Genomic DNA, 20,404 nt, shown 5'->3' with positions numbered 1-20,404 from the left:
GCAGCACCTGAGACATCCTGGCTGCGTTTCCATCCCCGCAGCGGGGTGGGCTGTGGCAGGGCCACCCTCTCTCCGGTGCCATCCCTTCTGTGCCCAAGTAAGGGCCTCTACACCCCCTCTGCCAAATGCCACCTCCGTTCCGGGTCAGTGCGGTCGCTGGCTGGGTGGGATGTTTGCCGGCGGCAGGAAAGGTGGAGCCACGCCGGGATTGCTCCCCGACGATGCCACAACGTCGCCTGTGCCCGCTCTGCTCTCCCCTGACCCTCTTGTTGTGTGTTCCCCCCACAGAGTGCGATTGCCATCCCGTGGGTGCCGCCGGCCAAACCTGTAACCAAACCACGGGCCAGTGTCCCTGCAAGGACGGTGTCACCGGCATCACCTGCAACCGCTGCGCCAAAGGCTACCAGCAGAGCCGCTCTCCCATCGCCCCCTGCATAAGTAGGTGGATCACTCTTTCAGTGTCTGTAGATTAGAAATATTAACCCTTAAAAACCCGCAGGAGCCACTGCCCGTGTTGGGAGGCTGCTTAACCCTGTCACGACCATGCCAGTGGGCAGTGCTCGGGGCATGGAGCTGCCTGGGTTCCCCTCCCATCCCCACAGGAGGGAACATAGCCCAGGATCCAGCACTGGCTTCCAAACAGCTCATCTGCCTCATTGGCTGGGCTGTGTGGGTGCAGTTACAGACCAGTTTGATGGTAATTTGGTTTTGCTTCATGGAGCAAAGGTGCCTCAAGAGCACATTTATTTTTGGGTACCACATCAGGTCTGGATGCTACAGCAGATCCCTACAAACAGGATTTTCTCTCCAAAAACAGCTTGTGCTGCACTGACACAGAGCTTAGATCAGAGGAGCTGCTGGTTTGGTGAAGTTGCCGTCACAGTAACACAGTGATAGCACCTGGGTTGCTAAAGGGGATCTTGCACTCACACAATCCTCCCAGAAACAGAGGCTGTTTTATTGTTTGCTTCCTTGGGCTTGCTTTTCAATTTGCCTTCCCAAGGCTGCTCTCCTCCTCTGCTCTTCAAACAACAGCAGGGAGCACCCTGGTACAGGTACAGCTCCCAAAGTGTCTCCACTGCAGCATTTGCTCTGCAAACACCCAGATCCCCACTCAGCCCCTGCTGAGCTCTCACTGCCCAGGCAAGGTGGGCTTTAGCCTGGTGCTCCTCTCTGCTGCCTGTTGGGTTTGCTGCTGTTGGATCATTCAGTGGCTCATGCACCTTGTGAGACATCTCCCCCCACCCTAAGGAAAGGAAGCATCAAAATTAGTGTGCCTGGAATGGGCTGGGAAGGAGGAACCGCTCCCCTCAAGGGTGATTCCTTGCTCCTAAGAGGGGAAAAAGGCCCAACAAGAAAAGTGAAGGTTGAAAAAACTCAAGTCTTTCCTGGGAACCCACAGTCTGCTCCTGCTCTGTCCTCCCCAGCATCTCCTTCTAAGCATGGCCATTGCTGAATTATGGGGAAGATACCCTTTGTCCACCTTCTCCTGCTGAAGAAAACATGCAATCTGGGATGGGTTTTGGCCACTTGAGATTCATTTTTCCCCATGTTGCAATGGGACAGCAAGAGCTCAAACTAGATGCTTATTTCTCCAAGCCCTCCAGTCGTGGCTCCAGGCTGTGCTGCAGCAAGTATGCACAAAGGTTTATCATTAGCCATTCCCCAGGGCCATGGCAAATCAGAGAGTAAACTATTCCTTGCATCAGTTCCCTTGGGATTTGTTGCACTAAATAAAGACAGACACAGGATTTCAACATGACCCATCCAGGGGTTTGGAGCCGGGCTGTGCTCACACGGCTCCTGACCCTGCGTGCTCAAGGCTGGTGTGAGCCTGGCAGGGCTGCCCTGCCTGGCCCTGCCACCTGACCACCACCCAGCACCCATGGGAGCCACTTACTTCTGTGTCACTGCAAAACATCCTTGCCTAGGGATGTTTTGCTAAAAATGCTTTCCACGTGCAGTTGTTGGGAGCTGGATCTGCACATAGGACTCTAAAACAATTCAAGTGAAGATATGAGCAACTCACAATTCCCTCATCCCAGAAAAACCCAAACCAGGACATTTTCATCCTTGAAAAATGTCAGTCAGCATATCCCACACGTGGGAGGGGATGGAGTTCACACATATTTGATCTGTGTGTAGGGGGGGGCTCCATCCCTGCCCACGCTGCTCTCCCACTGCCACAGGCTCACTGCCACTGGCAAGGGGCTGCCACCTTGCCTGCAAGGGCACAGTTACTCTCTGATTTACCACTGCTTATATGTTCCCTGTTCCAGAGACTTACAATCATGCAAAAAACACCTCATGGGGAATGAACAAGACCCCAGTAGGGTCTGTCTGCACTGCAGGCAGGAGTACCCACCCAGCCTTTTGGGATGGCTGTGCTGGCTGTCCGTGTGCTTCCTGACTATGTACCCTGTCTTTCACATGGGCTATGCCTTTGTTTAATTTCATGAGAGTGAATGACTTGAAAAATCATCTAATGCTAATTGGGCTGCACCTCTATGAGCTGCTGTCACCACAATGCAAACTGACCCCAGCAAACCCTGCCTTCGTGGCCAGGTGTGTTCCCAAGAGCACAAGTGGAAGGAGGCAAATGCTGACCCCCAGCTCATGCCTAAATTCCACTTTCAAACTGGGCTGGTGGGGAGTTCCCCCACCAGGATTACCAGGAATGCACAGAAATTGCATCATCATGCCCTGAATGTGTGAAAGATGTCTGTGATGAGAGCTGTGTATGTGCTCTGGGAAAGGAGAGCATCCTGCAAAGCTGGGGCCATCCCTCCATCCACAGCCCATCCCTTGAATTTCAACAAACACAGCCAGGCATGGGCATGAATATCCCGAATATTATGTGGTTTTTGCTCTGCAAAGCTGGTCCCAAATCAAAACCAGGGACCAGTGCATTGGCACCAGATATGTTTGTTTTTCCCTTAAATGTGTGAGGTAAGACCTGTATCCCTGCAGAGAGATGCAATGCTTTACCTGCACCCTCTCTCACAGGAGAGGAGTGCTCACACTGCCTCGGAGGTGGGTGGAGACATCAGCTGGAAGGGACAGCCCTGGGACAGGGAGAGGCAGCAGCATTCCCACTGCCTGCAGGGGCTGGACACACTGCAGCCCGCAGCCACAAGCCAAAATGTTTTGTTAAAAGCCCCCTTTCCCACACCCCCCAGGGAGGCCTGACTCCCCAGTAGCCATGGTCCTGGTGTGCTGCTTTCTGGGGCTCTTGCAATGCTCCTTGCTGGAGGACATCGTCGGGAAACCCTCCGTGCTGGTAGACATGGCTGGGGAGGGAACATGCAGTGTGTGCAGGGGCCAGGCTCTCTGGGATTTGGAATAACTCCTCCTTCTTTTATCTCCCCTCTGCTCCTGCCTCCTCGCTGTCCCGCGCAGAGATCCCCGCCGCGCCCCCCACCACGGCCGCCAGCAGCACGGAGGAGCCCGCAGGTACGTTCCCTCTTCTTTTGAAGCACTGTGATGCTGAAAGTCTTCTGAGCAACCCCCTCCCTTGAGTGAAGTTCCATTAAATACATAAATTCTGGTGTTTGTACCGGGACAAGTGGTTTCCTTTTACGCCCAAGCGTCTGAGTGTTGGAAACAGCTGTGCAGCATCCTGAGAGACGGGTGTTCCTCAGAGCATGTGGGAGTGTACAGAAGGTGGAGAGAGGTTTTTCCAGAGGTTCTAAATCCATAAGCACACAGAGTGGAACCTAATGTGTGGTTCCACTCAATGTGGAACCAACACTTGATGGAAAAGGGGTAAGGATTCGAAACCACCACTGGTTGATTATAAAGTTTCGTGGTTACCTTCTCAGAAGGATGAGAACAGTTCCAAGGAGATTTTCTGGTGGAGAAGGACTGGAGAACCAAAAATCCTCCAAAAGGGAAAAAATACCTAATCATTGCTAACTGCTGTATAGGAGCATTCCTGTTGTATTCCTAGATCTGTGCATTACTTGTGCCAGGCAATCTCGGGTGCTGATGTGACCTGTGTGTGTTATAACAATGTGTCTCATGTCCGGGTCTGAGCAGGGGATGATGGCAGGAGCCAGAGAGTCCCAGGAAAGGGTGACTTGTCCCACTGCCTGCAGGTTCCTGGGGTATTTGAGCAGCGCCACAGCTGTGAAGGACACGAGGTGTAAAGGCTGTTTACTTTTGCCTCAGCAGTGTAGGAGGGTTCATAAATTTAGGAGTTTGTACTAAAAGTGATGGACGCCACCTTGAATTGAACTCTGAGCCGAGGCCCGTCCCGTGGCAAGGGCTGTCACACGGGCTGTGTGTGTTGCTGTGTGCTCAGGAGCTCTCCCAGGGTGGGGAACCCAGGGAGCAAAGGGACAAGGTCTTAGGTCGCCAGTGTCATGGCAAGGTAAATCCCAGGGTGTTCCATGGGACTGATTTAAAGGACAAGTCCTGCTACGTGTAAATGCAGAAGCAGCAACTCTGTGTTTCAGTATCAGGCTGGTTCAGGCAAGAATGATCTTCCAGCCTTGGGTTGTGCCTGTTGTTTCCTGTGTGCTTCTGGAAGTGTTCCCTCCGAGCTGCAGGGCTGGAAGGAGCCTGAAGACACACCAAGGGCTGCCCCAGGCAGCTCCCTCCAGCCCAGCTCTGCTGAGCAGCCCTTTGGGTGCTTTGCCTTAGACACTGGGTGCCAGCATGAGGTGTGTTGTTTGGGGAGTCCCTACAAAACAAGGTGTTGGGTTATCAGGAACAGGGACCATCACACTTAAGCTGAAGCCAAGCAGGAGCAGGTCTTCTCTTCCTTACAACACTGTTTCCTGGCCATACCAGCCTCTGTTACCCAACTCCATCAGGAGAAATCTTCTTCCTCAGGTCCTCAGGAGCTTACTCGTATGCTATAGTGCAGCTCACCATCTTCTTTCAGCCACACAGAGCCCCTCCCCACAGCTCCTGTTAGCCCCTCTATCTTGTCCTGGCTGTAAGGGGACTTGGTGTGGGGATGTCCCCACCTTGGCCACCTGTGGGCTCCATGCAGGTACCAACACAGCTGGGGAAACAACTCCTTCCGTGAACTCCCCCACTGCCCTGGGCAAACGCCAGCTGGGGCAGCTGTATTTGGCCATCCCAAATCCCCACGGGCCACCTTGATTGGCCACAGCCCTTGTCAGTGCCTGCCCTGATTTGCTGTGGCAGTGTGACCTGTAGGAGCCCCAGGCTGTGAGTCACGGCCACCAGCTCAGCACCAGGCCCTGTGTGGGGTGGGCTGGGGCAGGGCTGGGGCTGGTGCCCCCCTGGCCCCTCAGCGGGGTCAGGACAAGCACAGAGCCTGCAGCAGTTGGACCCTTGAGCAGGATAAGGGGATGCACAACCCATTTTAGGCACAAAATAGGGACACTTTGATGAGGAGCAGGTCCCTGTGCAACTAGTGGGGAGAGCCAGGTGCTCCCTGCCAGCCCTGCATCTCCCTGAATGCCAGCAGGGATGGCTGCAGGGATCAGAGACAGGTCGGTCAGGAGGTGCCCCTCACCTTAGACCAAGGCTTTGGGTAGGTGATTTCCAGCCTTTCTCCAAAGCCACCTTCTCTCCCTGGTGCTGCTGGCAGGGCTGCACCCCCTGGTCCTGACCCCCCACAGCCCCTGGCAGCAAACAGCTCCACTGGGGAAGGAGTGAGTCCCACAGCTCTGCATCCTCTTTGTGAGGAAAGGGGTTATTTAGGGATCTGCCCAAGCCCAACTGAGTTGCCATCAAGCCACTAACTGAGAACATCTCAGCAGGGTCAGAGACACCTCCTTTCAGCAGAGGAACCCTTGCTGGAGGCTGGGAACAGGTTATCCATGGGGGCATCCTGACAGCCTGCAAGCCATGAGCAATGACCTGACAACATTTCTTGGATCCCTGTGTCACTGGAGGGCTGGATCTCCCCACTCCCTGCCCAGAAGGGTGACCAGGGACCAACCCAGCTCACCAGGAGCCACTTGTCCTGCCTCCTCATGAAAGCTGAGCCAAGCTGAGCAATCTGACGGGCCCAGCACCCCATCATAATTCTACTCACAGTGATTTTGTTGGACTTTTTAAGCACTGTTTTGTCCAAGGAGCTTGAACTGTCCACATTTCATCCCTTCCCCTTGAGGGGGAGCATCTGACAGTGCTGTGCCTTGGCAACCCTCAGCCCCCCCATCCTGTAGAATTCTGCTGAACTTTGTGGGGGTTCTTAGCACATCCTTAAATCAGTGTGTCTGCAAGCCAGAGCTCCTGTGCTGTGGGAGCAAAAGGGTTACAGAGATGGAGAAGGTAAATAGTGAGAGATTTTGGATGCAGCCAGTTCTGGGAGAGATGCTGCTTTATTTCCTTTGCTCAAAGCTTTAGAGGACAGAAAGCACCACCCTGGCCAAGAGCTGAGAGAGCATCACTCCACTGGGAGCCAACGAGGGGCACATTGCAGAAGACCATGGGCCAAACCTGGCCTTGGTACAAGGGGTGGGACAACATCAGCTTTGGTGTGGGGGGTCCTGCCTGGCTCTGCTTAGCTCTCAGAGGTCCCAATCAATTTGGGAAAACAGTCCAAAACTAAATTGTTTAGATGAAATGCATTCATGCTTTCCCATTCCAGGAGATTGGAGGATGAGGAGGGGGTGCTCCTCACTTTTGCAGCCTTTCTGAGGCAAGAAAGTGCTACCACCCCGTCCTTCTCTGGTCCCATTCAGAGAGGCAGAAGGGCCCCAGTGAAAGGGCAAACAAAAATAACAGTGGGGGGTAAAGGTTTACAAACCTGCCACTCAGTCATTGTCTTATCTGAATCAAATCCAGATTGGCTTGGGAATGATTATCTGAGGTGGATGATTTTGGCTAGTGGGCTTAAATAAAACCAGGTGATTGGATTGATGCAACTTCACATGGTTTTCCCCTGGAAATCAGCCTCTGCAGCTTCAAAACCAGATCTGGAGTTTCCAAATGTCATTTGGGCCCTTTTGTTCCTGGCTGGTGAGGAAGAGGCTGGAAGCAAGTGCAGAAAAGGGGGAAACCCCCAGTCTTGGTGATCCCTGGGGGTCCCCCAGTGTGCACAGCTTGGCTGCAAGTTGCAGCTTTCCCAGACTGCAGAGGTGGGCACATGCCTTGATATCCAAATTTAGCCAGAATCCTCCCCCAAGAACCAGGAATGGGGAAAATTGGCCTCCCTGATGACCTGGAACTCCTGTTTCAGCTGCATTTGCAGGTAGCCAGAGTATTCAAGCCCTAAAACAGGGTTGGTTTTCTTCTGTGTGAGTGTCAGAAGCTTTAATCTTTGCCTGCCCACGCCTAGATGAATTGAGGTGATGCAAGGCCACCCTCTGAGAGTCCCCTGCTCCCAGGTACACACCATCCCTCCCAGGACAATCACAGGGTGAGCAGCAGGACTGGGCTCCTGCATCCCTCAGCAGAAAGGCAAAATGCAGATTTCAGAGGGTGGTCAGAGGCTCACAGCCTGTCTCCACAGATAGGCATGGAGGAAAAAGGGGTCCCTGGGGTTTGCTGCCACCAGCATCTGCAGCACCCCAGCAAAACCTCAACAGGCACAGGTAGAAGATGAGGTAAATAAATCCCTTGCTCCCACCACATGTACAGGAGCTGTGCTTGAATTTCATGGCTCGGGCGGATGGGAGAAATCTCCTCCCCAGCCTCCTAGCTAGTCTGTACCCCTGCATCCCCAAGGGAAGGGGCCTTTTTGGCTCCACAGCTCCACTCCAGGCAGATGAGTGGATCACTGTCCCCCTGCTCACAGCCCTGTAAACACAGTGATCATCACTGCAGCAGCAGCTTCAAGGCAAGAGTGACAGTAGGAAAGGATTAAATGTACCACAGCTCCCTTTAACGAGCTGCAGCAGCTGGAAACAAGGAGTCAACACGGTGTGAGCTGCCAGCTGCCTCCACAACATCTGCGAGGGGCGCGAGGCTCGCTCGGAAAATGACAGTGCGGGGACAGGAGCACAGCCAGGCTGGGCTTTCCTGTGGGCTGGGAGCAGTGACCCGCCTCAGCCATCACCCAGCACTGCTGTGCAGTGAACAGGAGGGTGTGAACGTGTGTTGCCACTCGTGTCAGCACTCACAGGGTCTGCAGGGGATCAGCAGCACCGGATCTGAGCACGGGCCAGGCACTGCTCCCTTCCTTCCCAAAGGGCTCCCAAAGGGCCGGGGGGGAGCTGCCAGGGCACAGCCTGCCTGCTCATCTGGGTGAGGATGAGATGGGGCATGGCCAGAGGGACCCTGTGGAGAGAAAAGCCACAGCACTTTGCTCCGAGGAAGCTCTAACAGCGAGTGTCAGCTCTGCCTGTGGAGAGCAGGGCACGTCCCACAGCCTGGGAATAAAGGTCTGCCCAGCTGCCTTCGGCACAATCGGGGGCACAAACTGTCATTTCAGTCACCCTGGTGTAAATCTGGGCTCAGTCTGGGGGTCTCCAGCTTTGTACCCATCCAAATGAGGAATGAATTCAGCCCTGCATGGGTATTCTCTTGCCTGTCTCGGGCTGTAAGCGAGGTGATGGATTGACTGCATGATTGATTGACTGATTGATCGGCCGCAGTGTCCAGCTCCCTCCTGAAAAGAGGTTTCTCATGGTGATCTGCAGTGAATGGCTGTGAGCACAATAGGGGTGAGGGACTTCCAGAGAGGAAACTTCTGGTCACTTCAAAATATCTCAGAAAGTCTGGGGGAAAAAAAAAACAAAACAAACTCCACAAAACTGCTAAAATGCAGATAAGCCTCAGGCACAACTGCACCGTGCTCTTATCACCCCAGTGCAGGGCTTCCTGCATCCCCACATCCATTCATTCCTCCATCCCTGCATCCCTCCACTCCCAAATCCTTCCATTCCTCCATTCCTCCATTCCCTGCACTTGATTCCCTCCACCTCCAAATCCCTCCAGTCCTCCATCCCCTTGTTCTTTCATCCCCATATCCCTTAATCCCTGCAACCCTTTATCCCCACATCCTTCCATTCCTCCATCCCCACATCCCTTCATCTCCATCTCCCTTCATTCCTCCATCCCTCTGCCCCCAAACCCTCCATTCTTCCATCCCCATATCCTTCCATCCCTGCAACCCTTCATCCCCACATCCCTCCATCCCTCATCTCTCCATCCCTCATCTCTCCATCCCACGTCTTTCCATCCCCATCTCCCCACATGCCCAGCTCTGGACACTGCCTGAGGGACTGTCCTTCTGACCCTGGGGGTACCTGGGTGCCCACAAGCCCTGGGCACTGTAGCCAAGCCACGAGCTTCAGATCAAGGACTGCCCAGCTCAGCATCACCCTCAGACCCATTTGCAAAACAATGATGATGATTTTGAAGTGAAACGAACTGATTCTCTCCCCATTGGGGGACATTTCCAGATTCTGATTCCCCTTGGAGAAACAAAACCCTTGTCCCCAGCACCAGCTCTCTGTTTCAAAGTGGGAAGTGTGATTTTCCCTGTTCTGGTTCTGCTCAGCTGGGAGCTGCTTTTGGGCAGGAATTTAGGGGGTGGCTGATGCTCCCGAGGACAGATGGCTTCCTATGAACGTATTTAATGGTGTTGTCAGTGGTTCTTGGCAGTTCTGCATCCCAGGGCACCCCTGGAGTTCAGGGAGCAGCACCCCTGGAGCTCGTCAGTGGCTCGGGATATGTTTGGAGTGGGGAAGCACCGGGTGTGGATGAAGCCCTGTCAGGGCTGGCACCCCCATGTGTCCTGGGGCTCAGTGCTGGGTTTGATCCTGTGGGAAGGGGGTAGAAAATGTGCTGCCAGCCCCGTGTGCTCCTGGGAGAGAGTGAGGAGGGTGGAGAGGAGGGGGTGGATGAACCATAAAACTCAGTGTTGGTGTAGTGTTTTCCATTGAACTGTTTTCCAGTGGGTCACAGTGGGACTGTCCCCACTGTGTCACCAGCAGCCATAGCCCTCCTACTCACTCCCTTTATATCTGGGAAAATTGGGATGCTGATGAGGCCATGGCTGCTATGGGCACCCCTGTCCCAAACCACCAGATATCACTCAGGCCATTCTCTCCTGTTCCCAAACTGGCAGCAGGCAGCTCAGGAGGCAGGGAGCAAACTCACCCCGAGGCACAGTGGGGCTCAGGGAGTGCCTGGGGGTGATTCTCCCTCTGAACACCGTGACCAGGGTTCCCAGGGACGCACCAAAGGCACCCAAACCATGCTGGAGCACAGCTGGAACTGGAGCGGCTGAGCATGGGGGGCCTGGCAAGGGCAGCTCCCCTGAGGTCATGGGCAGCCCCGGCCGCATCCTGCGGGTGCTGGGGGTCATGCTGGAGGGTCCAGTGGCCCCCAAGCCGCGCTGGGTGCTGGGGAGGTGAGAAGGGGCTGCGGGCTCCTGCGAAGCCCTCGCTGCCGCTCCCGCCCGCTCCAGGCGAGAGGCTTTAATCTAATTACATGCTTTATTTGCGCCAATTTGTTTTTCAATCAATCTTGCTCAGCCAGAAGAAAGGAGGCTACTGTGGGCTCATTTGCACCTTCTTGTTCCAAGGGAGAGGTTAATGGCAGTTATCCACTGGGATGCTGTGGTCCTGGCTCTCCCCTTCGGGGCTGCCCAGCTGGGAGTTCAGGCAGCTTCTCCCTCAGCACCAGGCAGCAAGTCCCCAGTTTGGGCACGGGGCAGCCTGGATGCTGCCTGGGGATCTTTGGAACAGGCTGTCTTGTGAGGATCTGCTGCAGGCAGGGTTCAGGATGCTCCTGCCAGGTGGTCCCAGGGAGTCCCGGAGCTGTCCTGCAGGAAAGGTTTTGTGTATCTGTTTCTGGGGGTTTCAGGAGGGTCCCAGGGAAAGGTTAGGCTTGCAGAGCACCAAAACAAACAAACAAAAAAATAGTGGAAATAATTCCTGCCACTCCTCCTGCCCCACTGGGGCTGGTGCAGCTCAGTGTGATCAGTACAGGGCAGGGTTGGCCTCAGTGCCCCACATACTCCTGTGCTGGTGCAAAGGTGCTCCTCAGCCTGCTTTGGAGGTCAGAAGATGCTCTGGTGCCCAAGCAGGTGCCTCTGCCTTTGCATGCTGGTCACAGACCCTCTCCAAGGCTGGGTCTCAGCTGATGGGACAAACCCCTGCCAGCTCCTGGGGACTGCTGCTCCAAGGCTGCCCTGAGCCAGCTCAGGGGGTGACCAAGGACAGACAACGAAGTCTCACAGCTGTGTGGTTAAATGCAAGGCTGTACCAAAGTCTTGCTGTGCACCAGGAATCTGCACAGACCTCTGTGAGTAGATCCAGACCCTTGGAATCCCTGTCCACAGGCTCAGGTAGGGACTGCTTCAAACCTGGGGACCATTATGTAGACAACACAACATGTGTGACTTGAGCAGCCCAGTCCCAGCTCATCCCAGGTCAAAGACTTGGAAAAGATGTGTCTCCCCATTCCAGCTCCTGACTGTGCTGGAGAGATGGCCAAGGCCACCAGCCAGAGGCACTGGCTGTCCTGCAGCAGGCCCAGGATGAAGGGCACTGATCTGCACAGTGTATTTGCAAAGGGCATCATGCTCAGCAGCTGGGTCATCCCCAGGTGGGGGGAGAGGAGCCAGTGTAGTCATAACAGACCTCCTGCTCCATCCAATGGCTGGACAAGGGTGCAGGAGGAGTGATCCCACTGCTAAAGTGAATAACCTGGGAGGGATTCTCTGCCCTAAGTTTGCTTTTTTATTAAAGCTTCTTGATATTAAAGCAGCCAACTCTGAGACAAAGACTCCCACTGGAGTCCAGCCCAAATGAGGTCACAGCATCGATCCCTCGCGGGCCGTGTGTGCTCTGAGAGCCAGACACATTGCAGTCCCTGCTGCTTGTCCCACAGGGAGGATCCCATCTGTATTCCCTGGACAAGGAGAGGGCCACTCCAGAGCATCCCCTCCCTCAGGATGTGTGGGCAGCAAAGGCCAAGAGCTGGAAGCTTGGAGCAAGCAGAGCTGGCACTCTCCAAAATGACTCTAACAGTCGTTCACTGAGACTGAGGGAGGAGATGTTAAAAGAATTCTTTGGGATGGAAGCAAGGGGCAGCCTCAGTGCTGTGGGAAGCAAAACAGGATTTCATGGTCATCTGGGGAAATCTCCAGAGGTCTAAGAGCCAAAGGCATCCCTGCCATAACTGCTACAGGCCAAACCCTGGCACAGGGTCATCCTCTCCTGTCCCAGTGCTGGGTAGTTGTGGATTGCATTTTATCCTGTGTTGCCTGGGATTTGAACTGCCTTTGGGATGCCTTGAGACAGCTTTCAGAAATGTTTTCATGCCCAGTTTGAGCACACTGAGCACCCAGCTGAGCCCCTGCTCAACCACAGGGCAGAGACACGATGTTGTTGCCCCTGCCCTTCCCAAACAAAAACTGGCTCCCACACCCCCCCCCCTTCTGCTCCTTGTGCTGTTCCTCCATGTCCCCAGCCACAAGCTGAAGATGTGGGATTGCTGCCTGTAAGAAGGGCTGGAAATTTATTCCCAGAGTCTGAATAGCCTGGAGGAGCACTCAGTTCTGTGGGGAAGGGGCAGCAGGAAGCTCTGCAGACCAGTGGAGCTGTAGGCTGCAGTACACGGTGTCCTGTATGTCCCACAGGACTAAGGCTGCAGCAGTTCTTTGAAGCACCTGGAATAGTTTTGTGGTTGTTGGATAGGCTCGTGGAACCACACCAGGGCTTTGGTTGAGAGCACTGCTCAGCTGCAGGATCTGGGCATGGACACAGCCAAGAGCTGGGATTCCCTAACTCCTGATGAAGGGAGGGATCACTTGGGTCCATCTTCAGCATCACTGTGATACCAGAGCTCACAAAAATACACCTTCCTCTCCTTCTTGAGCAGATTCTGCAGCACAGAAACATAAATCACATCCCCTAGGTGGGGGCAGACCCCCCCCCCCCAACTGTTAGAAAACCAGAAGCAGCAGCACAGCTGGAGCACGGGTTTGTAGATGCCTGCAGAGAGGTTTAGGTGTTCTGCACTGGCATTTCCAAACACAGTTTTGGATGTACCTGCAGAGAGGTTTAGGTGTTCTGCACTGGCATTTCCAAACACAGATTTGCCCAGAGCTGGTGGGGACCTGGATGCTGCTGTGTTTCCCCTGTCACAAGGGGCAGCTCATGCACCAGCCCTGTGTGGGGATTTCTGACCAGTAATGCTGGGGAAGGAAGAGAAAAGGGCAGAGAGATGAGAGCTGCTCACCACCACGGTCTCCTTGCATTACAGCAAGTCAAAACAGCCCCACTGATATGCACTGCCCCACTCTGGGGGTATTTGGGACCCCAGGGAGGCCCTACTGCATTTCCTCAGTCCTGCTCTCTCCAGTTATAGAATCATGGATGTAGGATTTGATAATGGCCCTTTACCTTCATTTAGTGGCTCAGTATGGTTGCACATCCCACCAGGGACTACAGGAGATGGGGGCACCCAGGCCCCCCCTCCAGAGCCCCAGGAGGAAGCACAGCCCCCTGGGAGAGAAGGCAGGAAAATGCCCTTCACCCTGAAACGCTGAGGTCAGACCATCAAGGCTGGGGCTCCCCTTCTAAGCCACAACACCTCCACTTTGGATCGCAGCCCACAAAGGCATTTAGGGCCCTACCTGGGGGAAATCAATAGGAATTTAGCTGCATAAATTGGGATTAGAAATCTGAATCCCCTTGGGGATCTAAGCCTTATATCTGCATTTCGAGTTAGGTACCTGGGCCAAGAAATGTGGCTTTAATCGTTCTATCATGTCAGAATCAAGGGGCCTTTAATTTCCGTTACCGACATGTGGCTTTTGCAGGGGCTTAAAGCTCATTTTGGAACTGCAAGCGCAGCAAGAGGCGCCTCGTGCAGCGTCTTCTCAGCAACAACACTCAGCACCCCCAGCTCTGCTGCCAGCACCTCCATCCTGCCCAACCCTGCGAGCATCAGCACTCAGAGTCACACGATATTCCGGGTTGGGAGGGACCCACAGGGATCACAGAGTCCCAGCTCTTAAATAAACGGGCTCTGGGAGGAACGTGGTGCGTTAGCAAAGCACGGGGTGCCCCGGGGGCCCAGCATCCCACAGCTCCCAGTCTGCTGGGAGCAACCCCAGCCCTGCTCAAACCAGCCCCCAAAGGAAGATGTTTAAAAATAAAATTAAAAAAAAATTCAAATTAAAAAAAAATAAAAAAGGCAAAACAAAGAAGGTGTTTAGCTGTGAAAACTCTTTGCTCAGCCAGAGAATTAGTTATATCAAGGGGATGGGCTGAGCTGCAAAGCTGCTGAAGGCTGTGCTGACACTTTTTACTAAGCTGCGACGGACACGAAACAGCCGCCCCAGCCGCCCGCCACCTGCTCCCTCTGCGAACAAGTAGCGCCAAACGCCTCTTCCCAGATCCCCTCCCACTCTGTTTATCCGGGAAACGCAGAAAGTTGGTGCTTTCCCGCAGGGAAGGGCGCTCCCGGCCCGGGGAGCCGGCAGGGAGGAGCAGGATGTCACCGCGCCGGGAGGCAGTGATGAAGGAAAAAAAAAAAAAGGCACTAAGGTCTGGTTGTGCTTTGGGTTTGAGCCTCTGAAACGGGGATTTGCTCTGAAATATTTGTGCAGCTGAGCAAACTCGGGGCGGAAAGTGCCGGGAGCAGGGGAGGAGGGTGCTTGGATATCAGCACTTGGTTTCTCCTGCACCGCGGTGCTGGAGCCAGGGGGGTTTAGGTCCTTCAGAAGGGGGGTGGCTGGGTCAGGTTAAGGCTAGGAGCAGCTCAGAGAGGTCTCAGGTCCTGCCCAGGGCCAGGCAGGCTGAGAGGACAGGTCTGCCTGGAGGAGGAGCAGGGCAGGGCAGCAGCAGGGTGAGCACCAACCCTTGTTCTGCACCCCCGTGTGCAGGGGGCGTTTGTACAGCACGGTGGGCAGAGAGCTGGGCCTGACCCCATCCACCCCTCCTGGTGCCCCCACGTCCCACCTATAGGACCTGGCTGAACAGGACCTGGACACCAATCCCCCATGCTTCAGGTACCAGGTTGTTCCCCACCCCAAAGAGGCTGCACCTCTTCAGGCAGCTCCCTTAATCTTCAGCCTGACCTTCTGGCCAGACTCTGGCATCACCTTCCACGGGCAGGTTACCTCAGGCTGATCCTCTGCAGCCTCCTGGAGAGGGGCAAGAGGGACCTGCAGGACAGCAAGCCTCTGGAATAACCAAGCAACACATGTTGGGACTCCAGAGGTTTGCAACAGAACCATCTGGGAACAAATTTTGTAAGAGTCTCACATGGTTTGTACCTCCTGTGCACACCCACGAGTCACTGGAACGGCTGTTAGAGCACCCTGGGCTCCACATCCACCCTCTCCTCCCCTTTCAGCCGGCTGATCCTTCCTCCCATCCCTTCCCCAGCTCCACTATCACTTTCCATCAGGGAGAAGCAGCTCAGCAAACCTTCCCCAGAGCCCAAATGCTGAAGTGTCCCTTGGTGGATGAGAGCAGGGTCTGTCCCAGGCGCTAGGCAGCACTGAAATAACATCCTGCAGCATCTCTTCCACACACTTTCCCTAAGCAAGAGTCATCTCTCAGCATTACCCCATGCACACAGCAGTGCTTCCCAGCCAAACTGGCTCAATGCTTGGCTCTGGGAAATCTCATTTGCCCTCCCAAAGAGGCCCCACAGAACCTCCAAGTCACCCAGGAGGCAGGAGAGCTCTCCACATCGGAGACAAAGGAAATGAACCGGGGCAAATCCCCCACCCACGGAAACCAGCCCTGGCATCTGGTGATTCACTGTGATTTACACCAGCTGGCTCTGGCCACAGAGAGTTCAATTCAAACCAGCTGAGGCTCTGGCACAGCCCGTGGGGCTGGAGAAAGAGAAAAGAGAAGGCAGGACAGGGTCAGACCCGGCTGTAGGTGGGTGTCTTGAGCTCCAGATTTTCGCCCTGGGAGCAAGCAGAGGTGTGGGGATGGGGTGCTGTGGAGATAGGGTGCTGTCCTACAGCGTGTGTGGGGTAGCTGGTTGGTGCCCAATCACCCCACAGGCTCCCTGTCTGGGAAACAGCACTAGGATGGGTTTCCAGCAGGTCTGGAATCTCAGGCAGTGTGGAATTATCATAACAGTGGTGCAAGGACTGAGAAGCTCAGATGTGGTCAGTGATGTTACTGTGGGCTGCTGAGGTGACTTAGGGTTGTTCTTGTCAGAGGTCTGGACTGAAGTGCAGAGCAATGGTTTCTGTCTGATTGCTGTTTATTGGGGTGGATCCCAAAGCAGTGCAGTTGGGCTGGAGGAGGATCTGCTCCAGGTGGGCTCTATCAGCCTGGATGGTGGAGACCCCCCTGCCGATGCAGGGGCTGAGCCGTGGAGGTGGGAGCTGCTGTCCACCCACTAGTGCTCAGAGCCAGCTGCTTGCCAGCATCTGACTGACTTGGCCAGGATAGGAGGGATGTGCAGCCAGAGCTCCCAGGCTTGTCCCTGCTCAGCTGCTCCCTCTCCACCTGCCCCTGTAGCAGAGCAGCTGCTGCCCAGGGGCTGAGGGGTAACAGCAGCAGTGAATATCCACAGAGCTCCAGGATTTCTGTGCCAGGGGAGAACCATCACCATGTTTATCATAACCACGCTGGTGTCCTGAGAACATCCACAGTTGAGCAGAATGGTGCCAGAAACCTGCAGGAGCTGCAATGGCCTGTCTGTCCCTTGTCATCCCCTGCTCCACTGAGCAGCTGAGGGGAAGCCTCTCTGGGCTGTCAGGTCACTGCATGCACATTTAGTTCCCTTATAGACTTTTCCTGCAATGTTTATGGCCAGGAACATCTTACCAGTGTGTTGGATCAGGAATATTTCTGTTCCCCCAGCTCAGGGACACCGGGCAGTCACGCCCCACCTGCCACGTAGGCATGGCTGGGACTCTGCTAGTGAATCTCCACCATCTGAACTGCAGCTTTTATGGAACATCCACTCCTTTCTCAGTGCATTTCAAGTTTTACTCGATGTTCAGAGTCATGTTAGATGAGAAAAGCAAATGGAATCAGAGGCTGGAAACCCTCAGTCATCAGCTCAGCTCCTGGGTTTTGAGGGGCTTTGGCTGGGTTGTAGCTGTGCAGAGACCTCAGCTGGGACTCTTGGAGGAGGAAGGGGCCTTGCTTCAAACCATAGCTTTTGGTTTTGGCCCTGACTGGGTAATGCTGAAAGATGAAGCCATGTATTCCTGTGGATGCTCTCCTGAGGAGTGGGAACAGCAGGCAGAGGTGGGGCAGGAGGATGGTGCTGAGCTGGGGGACTCTTCATGGCCATGTTGAGAGGGGCTGGGGCACACATGGATCAGAGGTGTTGGTACTGAGGTGGTACCTGATGATCTTGGCAAGTGTGAGTGTCCAGCTCCTTGAGTTTCCTTCACTTGTTAGTTCCTCCACTCAAACTTTTCAGCTGCTGCTTGGCTCAGGCTGGGTTTGGCTCTGGTGCCAGAGGGATCTGGCAGAATTGGATCTGGGGTCCATGAGACCTCCTGGAGCATCTCCTCTCCACCTGACAAAGCTCCCCATGGTTCTGAACTCACCTCCCACTCCAGGGACACCTCCTGTACTGGGGCTGGTGAGCTGAGAGGGTGCAGAGCACTCAATGCACCACATCTGCCCTCCTTGCCTGGGCTGGCTTTGAGCATCCACCACTGGAGATCACCTCCTCCAGCATGGCCCTGTCCCAGAGCTGGCTTCATACCACGGCCCCTGTGTGCACAGCAGAGCTGCAAACAGAGTTATGGCCAGGAAATGCTGCCATTGCTGTGGCTGTGCAGCCACTTCCAAGCTCTGTGCCTGTTTCCCCTCCCAGCCTGCTTGGTGCCAGTGTCCCTGGGAAGGAACTGCTTCTTGCAAGGGCTTTTGCAGCACACAAGGAATGAGGCCTCAAGCCCTGCTGAGGCTGTGGCATGTGCCACCCTGGAGTGTGACACAGCCTTGCTGACAGGGGACAGGGAAGATGCTGCACAGCTTCTCCCCCAGGGTTTCATGTCGTGGTACTGGAGAGTAGGGGGTGTTGCCTGGGCAAGTGTGTTCTGGTCTGGCACTGCCCACGTGGGCTGGGGCAGGATATGGGCACCTGGCATGCACTGGCCGTGGGATACCAGCAGCATTCCCATCCTTCCCTGCATCCCCACCCTGCTCAGAGAGCCCTGGGGCCCTGCTGGGGCACTTCAGTTTTCACACCTGGGCTCCATGGGTGGCTGTGCAGGGATGATGGGCAGCTGGGACAGTGGAGGTGTCTGAGGGCTGTCACTGTACCAGACATTGTCCCATTTTTTCCCGAATAAGGGGATTCTGTGTGTTGGGAACCTCTCTCCAGCACCTGTGGGTGCTGAGGAGACACAAGATGTGCACGGGCAGCACGTCCATGAGCCCACCCTGGTTCTGGGAGCTGGCATGGGGTGGCACATCTCCAGCTGTGGCACCACTGGAATGTTCCCAGCAGTGGCTGGAGCGCACCAACCGCGTGATGCCGTCCAGCCACATCCCACGTCCCACATCCCTCACGGAGCAGGTCCCTGGGGAGCAGCAGCTCCCGGGGCAGGGCTCGGCATCCCTGCAGCCACCCGGGCCCGTGGCCCGGCTCCAGCCCTGGTGGCAGTGCCAGGAGGCCGTGCCAGCCCTCCCGCCTGCCGCCGCTCCGGCCCCTGCGCCGCCCGGGCACGGCCAGCGTGTCCCAGCAGTGGGGGCCCATTAGAAATGAAATGTTCCTACTGGGGCATTTTATTTGCACACTTCAGTAGAGTGGACACCAAAAGGCTTTGCTAATGCTTCATGGGCTGCTAATTTCCTCTCTGACCCACATTGTCGGAGGGTGACCCCAGCCCGAATCTCTCGGCAATGAATGCCAAAGGCTGACACTGGTCCGGGTTAGGGGTGACAATGGGGCCTCTGTGGGCTCCGGGCAGGCTCCAGTTGGGAGAGGGAGAACAGGGAGAATTTGTGTGGCTCTCAAAAGCTCTGGGTGGCACAATAAGGGAGGCCCCCGGGGTCTCCCAGGAAGACAGAGGCGGCCCAGGGAAGCCGGGCTGGGGGAGGCGGGCGGGAGGATGGTTTCCTTTGTGAGCAGCTTTCTTTAGAAAGGAAGGGTTTTCTGAATGCCCCCTTAGACGACCCAATCGGGGCCTGGCAGATGGATATCACAGGCACGCTGCTTATTCATGGCAGGCTGCAGCTTTGAGCCGTCCCCCCTTCCCCCAGCCCTTTATTCATTTTAAGGCTAATTTGTTTTGTTAATGTTTTCTTGCCCTCCCCCTCTCTCCGTGCAGATTGTGACTCATACTGCAAAGCCTCCAAGGGGAAACTGAAGATCAACATGAAGAAGTACTGTAAGAAAGACTATGGTGAGTCCTCCCTCTCAGCACTGCTTCCCAGGGATGAGAGGTGGCAAAGGGATGCAGAGGAGGAGCATCCCCCTCTGGGGTGTCCCCAAGCCCTCCCAGCCCGGGGAAAGGCTGCTGGCTGTGTCCTAGACACAGCCATGGGCAGCCCAGCTCTACCTGTGCTGGGTCGTGTGCAGTTTTGGGAATGATTTTTGGCAGGTTTGGAGAGGCAGCCCTGGGCAGCAATGCTTGGTGGAGAAAGTGATGCAGTGTGTTTCTTGGGAAATTGGGATGAGGACACTATGGACCCTGATTAGGGGATTGTTTTAGCATCTGCAGGGAGACTTATATTTTCCAGGTGTTTTCAATGTCTTCTTGGTTACAATGACACCATTTCCCCTCTCTTTATAAGGTGCAGCAGCTTTCAAAAAATGTGCTTTGCCCTGGGGATGAGCAGAAAGCAGCTCCCTGTCACCCAGATCCATCCCCCTTAAATCCCGGGACAGTTCAGAAGGTGGTGCAGCCCTGGGACAATCCAGGGACACTGTGGAATCCTTACTGGTACCCAAGGTCCTGAGAATCCTTCCACAGCTCTGCCCTGCAGCAGTGGCTTGGAGCAGGCACATCCCAAGCTCTCTGCTCCAGGGATTATTTTTAATGTGGGTCCATTCCCAATATGGTCACCAGTGGGTCCATGCAGTGCCCATGCAGGACGTGTCCAGGGTGACCCCAGGAGGAGCTTCTCTCCTCCTTGGCTCAGACATCACCCACTGGCAGGTGGGGAGGGATGGCTCTGCTCTGTCCCTCCTTTGCCAGCCATGCCAACGCTGCTGGGATGAGCTGAGTGTCAGGAATAGGACCAGCCTGGAGAAATCTCCTTAAATACAGATGCTGTGTGCCAGGGGATGGTTAGAAATGCAGCTAAACTTATGGAGGGGTTGGAAATTATCTCCCCCCTCCATGGACTGTAGAGGGGGGAGCAAAGTGTCAGGAGAAGGACCAACCATGAGCTTTTGGGTTTGACCCAGGGATGGGGAGTGGGCTGAGCACTGGCAAGCCTAGCTCAAAGCTGAGCCTTCACACATGCATCTGTCCAGTGCCTGCCAGTCCTTCCCTCCACAGTGGAGGAATACATAAAAGATATCTAATATCTGTATCTAGGTATAAATATATGCATGTGTAGGTTTGTATCTG

At 55.0% G+C, this 20,404-nt stretch overlaps 1 protein-coding gene across 1 annotated transcript in view; it reads left to right on the top strand.

Annotated features, from left to right (window-relative positions):
• Nucleotides 1-20,404, top strand: part of NTN1 (netrin 1) — a 101,779-nt gene that overhangs the window by 69,381 nt on the left and 11,994 nt on the right. Inside the window, exons 3-5 of the mRNA XM_064675652.1 lie at nt 289-438; nt 3,400-3,453; nt 19,157-19,231. Of these exons, the coding sequence (XP_064531722.1) occupies nt 289-438; nt 3,400-3,453; nt 19,157-19,231 (279 nt within the window). The remainder of the gene's footprint in view (nt 1-288; nt 439-3,399; nt 3,454-19,156; nt 19,232-20,404) is intronic.

Source organism: Pseudopipra pipra, chromosome 19 (genome assembly GCF_036250125.1).
Source record: "Pseudopipra pipra isolate bDixPip1 chromosome 19, bDixPip1.hap1, whole genome shotgun sequence".
Classification (NCBI taxonomy): Eukaryota; Metazoa; Chordata; class Aves; order Passeriformes; family Pipridae; genus Pseudopipra; species Pseudopipra pipra.
Note: the sequence above shows the minus strand (reverse complement) of the source record. Positions and strands in the feature narration are given on the sequence as shown.